Raw genomic sequence first — 14,574 nt, 5'->3', positions numbered from 1 at the left:
ATACCGTACCAGTCCCTGAAAACACACCACGAAGCTTTCCTCATTACAAAAAATCGACTTTATTTAATTATACAGTCATTTGAACCATTTATTTAACGTCAAAAACAAGTTCCACGTAATAATGAGTGTTATCGGTGAGGGTTGACAGCAACGTTCTCAGATGCACGATAACTCCCTCCAAAACACGATAATCCTTCCAACTCATACCATAGACACCAATAATTAAGGACTTATTAAGATGTATAACTCGATATCGTAGTTTGTGTGGGATTACTCATCTGGTTTACTCACCTGGTTGGACAATTCATTCTATATAACATGACAAGGATAGGATATATGATAGAAAAAGTTTAGTGGAATAAAAAAAAAACCTGCTTGTACGCGCTCATATGTTGATAGATTATGATGGTAAAGCTATTTGTGACTATATTGACTGAAAGGATATGCCGTAAGCAGTGTACTTTAGTCAAAAGGAGAGTATTAAGACACCTCGATCATCCCCGAAATGATTGCCCCTTCTTCCAAGGCTTCTTGTTCTTTCTGCTTTTGTATTGAGTAGCGTCTAGTTGGTTTTTTCTGCTGCTGTTTTTGTGTTTTGCCCTTGAGCTGCCTCCATTGCTGTAAAAAAAAAAAATAATAATAATACAATGTGGTAAGTACAACAATTTTGTGACTCCTGTTGACAGTGACGGGCAATCAGGTGACGGTGTTTGTGTGTGTGTTTGTGTGTGTTTGTGTGACAGAGTAAGGCACAGGGGCAATAACCACCTCAGGAGAAGACACACCCACGTACGTATGACAGTTTAGAAGGTCAATAAGGTCACAGGTCAGGAGGAGAGAGTGGCCCGTAAGAACAACACAGGTCACCGTGTTTGCGTGTGTTTGTTTGTGTGACGGAGCGAGGCACAGGGGCAATAACCACCTCAAGAAGAGACACTCACATACACATGACAGCTTAGAAGGTCAATAAGGTAACAGGTCAGTAGGGAAAGTGACCCATAAAAACATAGATTACCGTGTTTGGTACTTGTTTGTGTGACGGAGCAGGGCACAGGGGCAATAACCACCTCAAGAAGAGACACTCCCACATACGCATGACAGTTTAGAAGGTCAATAAGGTCACAGGTCAGTAGGGAAAGTGACCCATAAAAACACACCAGAGATTACCGTGTTTGTGTACTTGTTTGTGTGTTTGTGTGACGGAGCGAGGCACAGGGGCAATAACCACCCCAAGAAGAGACACTCCCATGTATGTATGACAGTTTAGAAGGTCAACAAGGTCACAGGTCAGTAGGAAATAGGGCCCCGTAAGAACATAGCAAAACATAGCGCAGGAAACTCAAGGTGATAAATCCGTGTTTGTTTTGATTAACCTTTATCTCATGACACCAGAAAGTGATTATTTTTTACAAGCACAGACTATTGAAGTGTTTTTTGGTACCTTGGAGCATCACAGAACAGTAGGAAAGAAAGGCCTGCAAGAATTTAGGACAGGTAGGTGACGTGTTGTTTTGACAAACCTCTATCTCGTGACACCAGAAAGCGATTAGTTTTTACAAGCACAGACTATTGAAGTGTTTTTTGGTACCTAGGAGCATCACAGAACAGTAGGAAAGAAAGGCCTGCAAGAATTTAGGACAGGTAAGTGACGTGTTGTTTTGATAAACCTCTAACTTATGACACTGGAAAGTGATTAGTTTTTACAAGCATAGACTACTGATACCTTGGAACATCACAGGACAGGAAAGAATGTCCGACAAGAATTTAGCCCAGGTAGGTGATATTTTGGCAGTGGGTTAGTAGGTCAACTTTGTGGTTTCTGTATGGACTTATTTACTGTTTTTCTTTCAGAGGTAAAAGTAATTGCCCCGAAGGTGAAGCGAGCAGTGAGGCAAGATGAGTGGCGGCGGCAGCAGTGACAGTGGCCTGGACCTCTCTGGGAAACTAATCATCAAGGTGAGAGGCGTGGCTTTCCTCAATAAACAAACAAGCAAAAATTTCTCATGAATTTGTAATTTCCTCTTGACAATTTCTTTTTACAGTTTAAAAGGCAGATTTTTACCAATGATTATTTCAGCTTGTACTATTTGAAATTATGTATACAAGAGATCATTTTTATGAGTGCAAATGGTATATACAGATTGACAATCAGATATTTTAAGATAGTTCCTTATATAATGCATATAAGTTTTTACCTGAGTAGAAGCAGTTTGAATGTTTGCTGCTAATTCAGAAAAATATCAGACTAAAGATATATTAATTTTACCTTTTCATAAATATAGTATTGATGCTGAAAGACTAATGTTATAATACTTGTTCACATTCAAAATTCTAATTACAGGCTCAGTTAGGGAATGACATCCGACGTATTCCAATACACAACGAAGACATGACCTACGATGAGCTCATACTGATGATGCAGCGAGTGTTTCGCGGCTCACTCTCCCCAGATGATGACATCACTCTCAAGTATAAAGTGTGTATTGATTTCAGTCCTTCATCTGTTTTGAAATATTTTTGTATTGTTTGAGTGCCTGATATCCATTATTTAGATTTGTAGAACACCATTGAGATGCTGAAATTATTATGAATCTGTGAAGTAATGAAAAATTTGTCTTAGTGATCCAGAAATGTTAACAAAGGTGTGCTTGTCACGTTAATTGTATATTTCATCATAAGCGTTGTTTCCATAAATATGTAGCTTTTATAACAGTCAGGATGAGAAGTGGGCAGTGTGTAGGATGATGTGGTATTATGTTTTTCCTTTCTTTTTTTTTGTCTAATTTCTGTTGTCTCCCTTGCAGGATGAGGATGGGGACTTGGTGACCATCTTTGACAGCTCTGATCTGGCATTTGCCATTCAGTGTAGTCGTATCCTAAAGCTTGCCATCCTTCTCAATGGTCAACAAACCACTGGAAAGGAGTCACAGCTATCAGTAAGCCAGGTGGTGGCAATTGTTTCTCTTCATTGTTGAGTGAGAGTTAATCCCACATTTTATGCCCAGAAGTCAATTCAGTAAAATCTCTATAAATCTGATGTTTATGTCCCAACATATTACAATTATGAATCATTAAGATACAAAGCTTTCTGCAGAAGTCCACAAAGTTAGATTTTATACTTTGGCTAAGTGTAGCAATTTATCAAGATATACTTGTCCAAATGATTCATAGCACTTGGATGTTGAAGGTTTTCATTATACTTGCATTGCCATGAACAATGGGTTTGTTATTTCTTGTCTAGAGTTCGGCTGTAAGACAGGAGCTGCGTGCAATAAGGGACCGAGTCACAGCTTTACTGGATGCCCTGGATGTCTTTGGTGAGACAGCGCCCAAAACAGCTTCAGAAAACACAGGTAGGAACCTTGTCTGAGAAGCATATTCTCATCGGAGTGTTGGGTTCCATTATTATTTTCTAAAGGTGTGCCAGTGAATATAGTTTACTGTTGCTTTCCTAGCAATGCTAAGCAGCTGTCTATGGTTTGCTATCACTCTGGTTAGTGTAGGGAGCACAGATGAAAGAGAGAGAGTTTTATACCTGTCAGGCTGTACTGGAATCTTGATACAAATTTTCTGGTAAGAATCGTTTTTGCTTGTTGTTGCTCCATCAAGACTCAGACTCCTTTCTGCAGGTGTGATCAGCAGCAGCTGTGGTAACCCAGCAGCAGCATCTTCCCCGGCCCCTCCTCCAGTGAAGCAGTTAACAGTTTCTTCCAAAGAGTTTGACCCACTCCAGCAGGCCGAACTCCAGGTTGGGCATTTGATTTACTCCTACAGGCTCATTAAGAAGAGAAGAAACAAAAGACAGCCTGATTAAAATTAATTCTAGCTCCTGTCAGTGTCTCAATAGCCTTCCTCCGATACCCTTTAAGTCTTCATGACTATCAGTAACCAGCTCATCCATTCCCACAGAAGCAGAAGCAGCCACAACAGCCTCAGAAGCAGCCGTTACCACCTGTATCCACTGTGCCAGCCCCTCAGACGCCAGCTTCATCTACTAGTAATCAAAGTGAAGGTGAGTATTCATTGTTTGTGCACTGCTTTGAAAAGAAAATATAATAATAGTTTTATCATCCAAGCTCCTCATCTTTTTGTATTTAGAATCAGAGGGGTCTGATTCCATGAGTATTATTTTAGGAAAACTTGCATGAATTGGCACAATCACTGAAAAAATAAAATGGGAACTACTATTGGTGGAAAGAATCTCATAGTAAAGTTGGCAGTGACAGGAGGCAGGAAAGACAGAAGAGGGTTAAGGATTGTGAAAGTCAGCATGTGTGGCAAAAACAAGAGGGAAGGAAATTCTTAGCAACAGCAGTTTCAGCATTTACAGAGGTTACATTTGATCCCCAGTGGTGTATTCACCTCATTATTAAGTTCTTGCTTTGTCTCAGCATTATTCTGAAACCATTATCATGTTTGACCCTAAAAATCTATGATGTATTAAAAGAAAATAATATTAGTTAAGCAAAGTTTTAGTCAAGGAAACATTTTCATAATTTGCTCCTCATTATATATTTTATTATTACCTTAATTATTATCAATATATTTTTTTTGTAGTTGCATCAAATGTTGAAGAAGCTAATGTGTACCAAGACATCATGTCCTCTTTTGGGTTAGCGGAAGGTATAGTTGTTGGTTCCCTGCATGGTCTGTAGCCTGAGTCTGAGACAAGAGCTGAATGATGTGCAGCAGCATTATTACCTCAGTAGCAACATACTTACCTCTCCCTTAAAGTTCAGGAACCCACTCCATGGCTTAGCCTGCTACTTAATAGACAGTCTTGTAGAGCAAATGATTTGTTAATGCAGATGAGCATAATAGCCATACCCAGTGGACATATGGAAAATACTAACACAAACAGTACCTGGCTTTATAACAAGTTTTGGCAATTGGACTGAATTATGATGTAATTCATTAACTTTTTTTAGGCATAGTTAACAAGACATTTCTGCTCCCAAATATAGTGCATGAAAAGCTTTGTTAATAATTTTAAAAAAAATATAACAGTGCCCATACAGCGACACTCAATTTCAGAAACAAAAATGAGGGAGAGTTGATTGTCTGAAAAACATGTTAGTCTGATTTTTTTTCTAACTGTATTTTCCTGGCCAGAAGGAGAGAAAAAAACACATGTATGTTGACCCCCAAAGTTTCCATTTAAAATGTTTGCTTAGAGGTACATTCTCTGCAGAAGACTTGTGCTACCCTAGCTGTCCATCCAGATTATTGGACTATTAATGTAAGACCTAACCAAAGGCTGCATTGTTTAACAATTTACTTGTCAATGGGAGAAGTGATAAAGGGCTGGGGTTACTGGGGCTGCAAACTCCCATTGACTTCAGATTTGATAATTGTCATGCAGAGAATACATCTCTAGGCCAGTATTTTGGAAAGTAACTTTTGGGGTCAACAAGATTTTATGGAATTCTGATTATCCAAATTTGTGTCCAGGGAATTAAAAAGCAAGGAAACAAGTGCCTGGTAAATTAGAGGTTTATTGCATTTAAAATTAAAGCTAAAGAACTATCATTGATGTCATTTACTGAAATTAGTATTTTAAATTTGAATCCTTCAAAGTAGTTACTACATAATATGTTATCAATTAGGTGAGGGGAATGTGAACTCCACCAGTTCACAAGTTGAGAGCAGCACAACTGCTACCAGCACTCCCACAGTAGCCCCTTACCAGCAATCCCAGCAGCAGCAGCAGCAGCCTGTACCATCATCACAGCCTCCTCAACCAAAGCCCCTGCAGCCACCACAGCAGCAACAACCACAACAACCACCACAGCCACAGCAACCCAGCTATGCAAACTATAGTGCTGGTAAGCCATAACATTCATGTTTTAACCATTGGCAAACTGCTTGATCAAGAAAACATTATGAAGTTGATACAGTGTAGTAAGTATTACTGACATGTCTTGTGTAGTAATAGCTTACTTAATGCAGTTGCTCCATTGCTTTGTATTGGATGTCTGTAGCTTTAGAATATGCTAAGTTTGCCAGAATGTAGGTTGCAGTTCAGATGCTAAAGAGTTTGTCTGTATGCAAGAAGTTACTGAGAAAACCAAGCGAGACAACAGACAGGGCGACAAACTTTTCAAAATTCATCTTGTAGGTACTATTAAAACTAAATGATAGTAAAATGTTAAGGAATGGAAACAAGATGTTCTAGAAGATATGGGGTGTGGACTGTGCTGTTTATCTATCACAGTAAATATATCACAGAATAGCAAGTTAAACATAGGATTTAGAAATTACTGAGATGTTCAAAAATTGTTCATCTGTGCAGAATATTAGAAGAGCATAGAGAAGATGATAAAGTTTAATGAATATTATGAAAGTGGATTTGAGCTACTTATTCATCACATTAAACAAGTTACAGAAAAGTCAGTTAAGCATAGGATTTAGAGATACCCAGAAAAATGTAGAATGTGTTTAAACTCTCCAGAATATTAGAATAGTGTAGAGAGGATGAGGATAACATTTCGAGTCAGACTCAACTATGAAGTCTGGTTGGGCAGGGTCTGCTCAGAGACTCCCCTGACCATAGCACTGCCGAATCTTATTTAACCTGTTTGCAGCGACGGGCCAAATTTGTGGCTTTACCGCGTACCAGCGATGGGACAAATTTTTGACTTGACATAAATCCCCCAAAATAGAAGATGCATAAACTGATCACATATGCGTTGATATATATTATATAATGATTTGCGTGAGTGATGATTTTTTCTCGTTAATTCACTTAGAGGAGCCTTTAACCCGGTAGCAGCGGGGATCATGTTTCTTAATGGTCCCTCTAAGCGAGAAAAATGAGAAAAAATCATCCCTCGCACAAACCATTTCATAAGATATATCAAAGCATTTGTGATCAATTTATGTATCATCTATTTTGGGGGTTTATATCATGGCACAAATTTGGCCCGTCGCTGCTTCTGGGTTAAGTAACATGATCCCCGCAATGTATACAGAATATTTGATACACAATTTCAAATAGTACGTTGCTGACACTTGAGAGAGAGAGTGATGTATTGGGGGTGATGCGGCTGTGCTGTGAAGAGGTTTGGACCCCACCTAAATGGACTTAATATATGCGTTGGACTAGAGTGAATATTATGAGTTAGTTTTGTTGCTCTCATTGATATGGAGCGGATTCCTTTTTGCTGCTTGTCCTCTCCTGGGCTCTCTTGTTATGGTACATTTGTTTTAGGTGCAAAAGTTACCTATGATTTCATGTTTCTTTTAAATGTTTTTGTTGGTTTGAGTGAATGCGTTTAGTTGTTGTTTTGAAGTTTATTTTATGTTTTCCTTCAGTTCCAGTTTCTGCCTCACCTCAAGGACGTTATTCTTATCAACCAGGTAATCTTCATTGATTGTGTTTCATGCTCATTCACACCTGGTAAATCAGCATGCAGGTACTCACCCCTCAGTAAAGGTTGATCAAGGTGGGACTACCATCAGATTTGCTCTCTAGTTTGTTGTCACTCATTTATCTATTTATTTATTATTTTATAGTAAAGGGAGCAGCTCAAGGGTAAAAACAAATGGAAAAAAGCTCACTAATTATTATACTCATTACATTAGCTTACTGTAAGTTAGATTAGGTTAGTTAAAGTTAAATTAGACAGATTCAGACTCAGAATCAGGATCACACAAGTGTGGCTCTTTCCTGTACATCACAGCTAGGTAAAGACACACACACACACACACACACACACACACACACACGCACACACACACACCGCTCCAGTGGCTCAATCGGTAGAGTACTGTGCTGCAAGGCTTAACGGCCAAACAGGCGGTGGTTCGAGCCCCGCTCAGGCCGGATTCTTCTGGTTGACTAGGAGTGGTTACTGTCCCCCCTTGAGCAAGTGGGATGGGGGGTGTGGTGTGTGAGGTCCTGGCGATAATGACCACTTGCTCTCGTTGGTAGGGTACCTTCTGGCAAAAGTGAGTCCAACTCGTGATCAGGCCGTGGTGAATTACAAACACACACACACACACACACACACACACACACACACACGCAAAAATGCCTCAGTAACATGGGTGACCTTTCTTCCCACATCTCTCATTTTCCTTCTTACTCCTCAATGTCTTCTACCTATCCCCCCCTTTTCCCCTTCCTTCCATGCATCTATTGGAAAAGCTGTATTTCTTGATATTTTACAAACTTTTTTTCAACCTCCTTTCATGTCATCTAGTTGGTCCTTCATCACACACAAAAAGATATTTTTTGTAAATTCTGTCTACTCATGACTCAACATTGCAAACATGTCCTCTCTGCCTTCTTTCTTTTATGGATGGCAGCCCCAACCTTTCCAATCATTCTTGGTATGTTAAGCTACTCAGGCCAGGGGCCAAATTGATGTCTGCTCTTCATATAGTAGTTTCCATCTTGTTTATATGTTTCTTTTTTTTTTTGTGGGGGACCTTACTACTGCCATGTATCAGTTTCTTCATTTCTTCATCCATGTAGTGAAATTCTATTCTAATATTTGTTAATGACTTATGAGACTCTAACATTTTTGTTGGTGTGTTTTCAGGTGACAAATGGTGTGTGTGTGTGTGCTTCTGTTTGTGTGTGTGTATAGGTGGGACTTTATTGTCAACCAGCTTCTCATGAGCAGGTCCCTTCAGTTACTGGTGTATCAGATGACATGACACATATTGGTCAGGCAGTTAGTGGACAAAACAATATGGGAAAATGTAAACAAAGGAAGTTGACCGCAGTTGAGTATGTATCTTCTGGGCTTCACTTTACTCCTTCACTTGACAAACTCGGGCGCCTCTTCAGCATCTCCCTTGACCGCCACCGCCACACATCTGACCCCAACGACAGCAACTCCTTGACTGCTTTGTGTGTCTTATTTGCCTCCTGCCTAAAGTGTGGCATCCCTTACTCACTGCTTGCAAATCCATGCTATTACCTTCTGCAACAGTATCAACAAACACAACAGAAGGGTTTTGGCTCAGAGTCAATTGGACCCTTCGACATATAATGCTACCACTTGGGTTATTTAAATTTTGGTGACGCTGTTTACAGTACCAATAGATCACCAAAATGGAGAGCCTTCTGTGTTTAGAAATAAATAGAGAGATGGATATGCTACATAGAAATACTGTAATGTTACTATATAAAGATTAACTTCAGTTTTAAAAGTGTAAGTATATAATAAGGTAAATGAGATCCTGAGGTCTTCTTTTTTATGATAACAGGTCAACACTATGGAAGTAGCACCCCTGACGTGAGTGTTGGAGCCAGCACCGCCACCAGCACCTCCCAGGCCCACACCTCCCAGCAGTACTATCCAGGCTACCACCAGTACCCTGGGTGAGAAACAGCTAGATATCAACAGGACCAGGATTGTTGTAACTCTGAGAATCATGGGAAGGCAAAGACTGCTTATGGAAAGGAATAACCTGGACTTCTCTGCAATTAAGACTAACCGGGAGTTATTTGTAGATAGAATGAAAGTTTGAAGATATAGTCAGCTTTACGGCAATGTTCTTCACAGGTATGGAGTTCCTAGCAGCCAACCAAGTGGGTACAGCCAGGCGTATCCCAGTACCCAGCAGTACCCTCCCAACTACACCTCCCAGGCTGGAACAACTCCCCCTGTGCCAGCTTCTTCAGCCCAGCCAGTACCACCTCCCGCAGGACCACGCCCACAAATGAGGTGACTGATTTGATTTCATATGATGATAGTAGTCTTTTAAAGCATACTCAAAAGGAAACCACATCTTCCCTTTTGAGAGGAGCCTGTAATTAGAGCAAATAAATTGAGTGATTGATATCTTTATTCCTGTTATATGCTATTTCTTTCGTATGTCTTCCACGTTTAAACTACAATTTAAGATTTTTAACTTCTTTTACAGTTATGGGCCACAGACCTACCAGCAGTGGCCACAGTAGCAAGAGGCATCAAGCAGCTGGCTGAAACACGTGCTGGCCATCACTGGTTGTTTCTGCAAGTGTAAGTTTACTATGATTTATTGAGGAACAAAAGTGAGACAAAGTGAGTAGTGAGAGATTTACTGATCTTAACGGAAGCTAAAGTATTACCAACACTCCAAATTTGAAAGTGTATAATAAGGACCAATTCAGATGATTAAATATGTTAAATGTTATAAAGATAGTACAGAGGAAATACGTAGTTATATGATATCAATGATAGTCATATATGCAAAGATATTCATAAAAATAAAGTGCAGGTGAAGTGACGTATATGCCAAATATAGTTTATATTCATAGTATGGAATGTATTTTTAATACAGTATGCATATGACTAATATATGTTCAAAAGAGTTACTTACATATTGTTAAATCATGGTTATAAATGAAAAAACAAATTGCATGGTTATATTTAAGTAAAAATTATGAGTTGCTTACTTATATGATTTTAAAAGATATAATAAACTTTTCCCACACAGTATAGTAAGCATCTGCATATCAAGGTTGCTATTATTTGGTGAGCATTACCAGCAGTCCCTCCTCTACTGAAAAAAATGCATGAATATCCCTGTTACCATTCAGGTTATTGGCAAGGAACATGTGAGAAACATTTCAAGATGGACTAAAATTTTCTCTGAGAGTTTTGAAGGCAGGAAGGGCCTGGTCATCAGTGGGTCAAGTGCTGGAGCTGCCTGGATGAGTAGCCATTGACCCTTAGACGGCAGTGGAAGTCCATATAGACAGTCCAAAATTCAGGCAGTCAGTTTTGTATGGCAGAAATATAACAACTCTTCCAGATTGCGGTAGAATCTACGTATAGATGATAGTTAAAACATCTCTTATGCGGCGTAACTATATTTATGCTACGGTCCTAAGGTTGGCAGTGACTGTATATAGACCATTCATTTTGGGGTGAGATACTCTTCAAATACTGCTGCTGTCTAAGGGTTGAGGGCAGATTGGTGGAATTTAGCTCTGCCATTGCTATAACTCAATTATATCAACATTTTTTTAAATAATCCATGCATCACCCCTGACTGTATGTCCAATTCGAATTACAAAATATTTTGCAAACTTTAACAGTCTTTAAAAAAAGGAAAACATGTACAGTCGGCAAAAAAGTATTGAGCACCTATGAGTCGACTGAATAGACTGAATTAAATTTGAGTGTTGTATTGGTTAGGTGGTACCAATGGCTAGACTCTGGGCCTTAGTCTTAAACATTTAATCTCCCAAGTACACATATTTCACAAAGCTTTTTATCAGTTGTGGGCATTTCCAGGAGTAGTTTTATGACCCTGGTGGTAGTTTGATCCTTCCTCTGTACCGTGAACTTAGAAGACACTCATTAGAACCTGATTGATCCCCTCTTTGACCTTTAGAAATATTTGATGTGAGAACCGAAAGTGTCTCATAATTCTGGCCTCTACCCAATGGTACACACCTAACCAACACAGCGCCATGTCTGCAGATACTCAGATACTATGCAATTGACCCATGGCTGCTCGATACTCCTTTTTGTTGATTGTACCATTAGAGATGAGAAAAAAAACTTGAAGGCTCTGACAGTTGCTAAATAAGAAGAAATGTATATTCCATCAGAGGTGACAAAAGGATTGGTTTACCTCTAAAATGTGTCCAGAAATGTGGAATTAAATCAGACTTTTTGAAGTAATTTAGGTTTGCAGAAGTTCACTGTATGTTCAAAAATTTAAAATAATAACTCTGATCAGTTTGTGAAGGTCTTCTTATCGGCATTTTGAACAACATCTCATTCCATGTTAGCAGAATTTAAGGAAGTTTAAGCCTCAAGAAACTAGAAAACACACACACACAGAGAAATGATTTACCTAGTGAAGTAAAGCAGATGTTACCTTCATTTGCATCCACACACCTATTAAACTAAGGATGATCTAAATTTATGTAAGGTGGCAATATCCTCTGTTCTGATCCTCAGGTATATCCCCCTTATTAATGCTTACCCTTCAACACTGGATCTTCTGTCATTTAAATGCCTCCTCCCCTTCATGACTATTTTTCAAATAAACAGCTTCCACTCTTGCTGGGTTTTACTTTACAAAGCTCATTTTCTCAGGCATTGAAATAGAAACTTATGAATTTTGCCATATCCTTAATGCAAAAGTTAACAAGCATCTTTACTGTTTCATTTCTTTTGCTGGTAAATTCTGGAACAATCTTCTCTGTCTATATTTCCTGTTGCCTAAGACTTGAACTCTTTCAATAGTGGAGTATCAAGAGTATCCATCCAAAATTGACCATCTCTTCTGGCCACTCAGTTCTGTTTTCTTTTGCAAGAGTAGCACTTAGTGGGCTTTTTTATTATTATTTAGGTGCTTCCTTTACTTTAAAAAAAAGCTTGATTTGAGAGTAAATGTGAATAGGCAGTTCAATGGGTAAGCTTTCCCTTGCCTCTCTCATGTCTGATACATCGTGTTTGCCCCTTGTTGGCAAAGGAAGTGGGGCCTTGCTGATGTATGAATGAGTGTATATTTTCTCGGGTTTTCTCCGGTCTTCCTTCACTCTTCTCTAGTCCTGTTATTCATTATTAACACACACCTTTGAGGGGGGTACTAATGTTATTGTCATTGTCCATCTGTCTGTTTCTCTGTCACCAAACTATCTAAAAGAAATTAAGAAATTGCAATTGTACACAATGTGACAACATCTTTTATGCCAAGTGAAACTCATTCTTTGATATATGTATTATATTTCCTTATCTGGTCAGTTTTGATCATATTTTCCTGAAATTTAATCAGTTTGAGATGATCACTGAGGAAATTTTCATATGAACGTGGTGACAACATGTTAATCTGTTTTTGAGAAAATTTGGTGGTAGCAAGCAGACAGACAACAACAACAACAACAACAACAACAAAAAACAAAACAAAAAACAAAAAAATCCCTCTCCTGAAAGGCTGGAAATAATAAACAGCTAAATTGTGTATGTATTCCAAAAGCCATGTATAGCTTGTCATATCGGAAGTCACCTCATTGAATGCTATTGTATAATCTTGTGGTGTGCTTATAGGGCAGACCATGAGTGCTTCCATCAGTGCCCCAGCTCACCTAGCAGAGTGGGCAGTGAGGGGGGCCCTATGCTTCCCTAGGGTGGTCCGGTGGTCATCTTCAGCTGATTAACCCCATATCACCTATGAGTGTGATGACTTAGTTAGGCTTGAAATAAGTGAGTTGTGGGCAGAAATTATGGAGCGTATAGAATGTTTGAGCAGTGAGTGATGATTTCCACACATTTTAGTGAGTGTCTCCGTGGGGCAGCAACGCAATTGTTTAATGGTGTCTGGCTCTCTTGTTTACCAGCAGTTAGGTGATTGTAGGAAATAATTCAGATGTTACAGGGTTAATATTTTGGCCTATACAGGCAGGCAATATATACTTTTTGAATGTGTGGTTTACTTCTTTGTATATATTTTTATCGTCTGTGAGGATGATACCGATGATGATGAGGATAGGTAACATTCAAGGTAAGAGTTTAGGCTTCTGAATGTATTGTTACTGTTTAATTTCCTTATAAACTTTCTCTGCCTGTATGTTTTCTGTTTCTTGATCATCACATCCTCAGTGTACAGGAAAGAGGAGTAGATAATGATTATGGTTATTTCCGTTGTGTTGATAAGTCCGCCCCAAAAGCTACATTGAAACAGGAGGTTGAAGATTTGGGGGCATTAGAATTATGATCTCCCAAGCTCTCTAGGAAAAGGAAGTTCACATACAGCATTTCATATGAGAAAAGGATGTGTAACCAAATGTGCAATTGTTTAAAATGTAAATATATAAATGAATGATGCATTTACCTAAAGTTGTATTGACCTAAGTGTGACATGCAGAAGTTGAATGACACTTTTTATTTCATACATAATTCTGGATAGGCTTTTTCTCGGCCTCTTTGTCTCAGCACCCATCTCTTCCCTCTCCTTCTCTTCCTTCTTGCATATTTCCTTCTTTCCTCTCATACTTTTCATTCTTCTCTCCTTCTCTTGCTGTCCTTAAGGGAACAATGAGAATGGAAAGACAGAAAGGGAGGAGGGTGAATTAACAGTAGAGGTCAAAAATGGAATGGGGCAAGATAGGAAGGGGAGACAGAATTAAAGTGAGAAGGGCGATGGGAAGGTAGAGGTAGATAAGGGAATGGGGCAGGATAGGAAGGGGAGACAGAATTAAAGGGAGAAGGGCGATGGGAAGGTAGAGGTCAATTAAGGGAATGGGGCAGGATAGGAAGGGGAGACAGAATTAAAGGGAGAAGGGCGATGGGAAGGTAGAGGTAGATAAGGGAATAGGAAGGGGAGACAGAATTAAAAGGGAGGAGGGGGATGGGAAGGTAGAGGTCAATTAAGGGAATGGGGCAGGATAGGAAGGGGAGACAGAATTAAAAGGGAGAAGGGCGATGGGAAGGTAGAGGTCAATTAAGGGAATGGGGCAGGATAGGAAAGGGAGACAATGGGAAGAGCTATAGCTAGGGTGATGGAGAAGAGGAGAATGATAAGGGAATGGGCCGGGCAGGAAGGAATTAATTAAGGGGGTACAATGGGAGGATCGCAATGATAAAGGAATGGGGCAGTTAAAGTGACTGGATGGGTTGT

At 39.3% G+C, this 14,574-nt stretch overlaps 1 protein-coding gene across 5 annotated transcripts; it reads left to right on the top strand.

The window, feature by feature from the left end:
- The first annotated feature begins 664 nt into the window (after nucleotides 1-664).
- Nucleotides 665-12,015, top strand: LOC127010355 (protein TFG-like). 5 transcript variants are annotated; one of them, XM_050884307.1, is made up of 13 exons: nucleotides 665-700; nucleotides 1,852-1,956; nucleotides 2,342-2,476; nucleotides 2,805-2,945; nucleotides 3,242-3,353; nucleotides 3,630-3,748; nucleotides 3,910-4,012; nucleotides 4,558-4,623; nucleotides 5,607-5,825; nucleotides 7,315-7,359; nucleotides 9,220-9,334; nucleotides 9,519-9,680; nucleotides 9,880-12,015. In XM_050884307.1, the coding sequence occupies exons 2-13, from the start codon at nucleotides 1,897-1,899 to the stop codon at nucleotides 9,914-9,916; spliced, it is 1,314 nt and encodes a 437-aa protein (XP_050740264.1). In that variant the 5' UTR covers nucleotides 665-700; nucleotides 1,852-1,896; the 3' UTR covers nucleotides 9,917-12,015. The 5 variants fall into 5 exon arrangements, with proteins under 5 accessions (XP_050740264.1, XP_050740265.1, XP_050740263.1 ...); XM_050884308.1 differs by having other exon boundaries at nucleotides 678-789; nucleotides 2,805-2,936; XM_050884306.1 differs by having other exon boundaries at nucleotides 678-789.
- The last annotated feature ends 2,559 nt before the right edge of the window (nucleotides 12,016-14,574 follow it).

This window comes from Eriocheir sinensis, chromosome 43 (genome assembly GCF_024679095.1).
Source record: "Eriocheir sinensis breed Jianghai 21 chromosome 43, ASM2467909v1, whole genome shotgun sequence".
In the NCBI taxonomy this organism is placed as follows: Eukaryota; Metazoa; Arthropoda; class Malacostraca; order Decapoda; family Varunidae; genus Eriocheir; species Eriocheir sinensis.
This window is presented reverse-complemented; position numbering and strand designations above follow the sequence as displayed.

Coding starts and splice junctions, on each gene's coding strand:
- LOC127010355 (XM_050884307.1), top strand. CDS start 1,897: ATGAGTGGCGGCGGCAGCAGTGACAGTGGCCTGGACCTCTCTGGGAAA. Junction 3,354..3,629: donor AACAGCTTCAGAAAACACAG/GTAGGAACCTTG, acceptor TCCTTTCTGCAG/GTGTGATCAGCAGCAGCTGT. Junction 4,013..4,557: donor TACTAGTAATCAAAGTGAAG/GTGAGTATTCAT, acceptor TTTTTTTTGTAG/TTGCATCAAATGTTGAAGAA.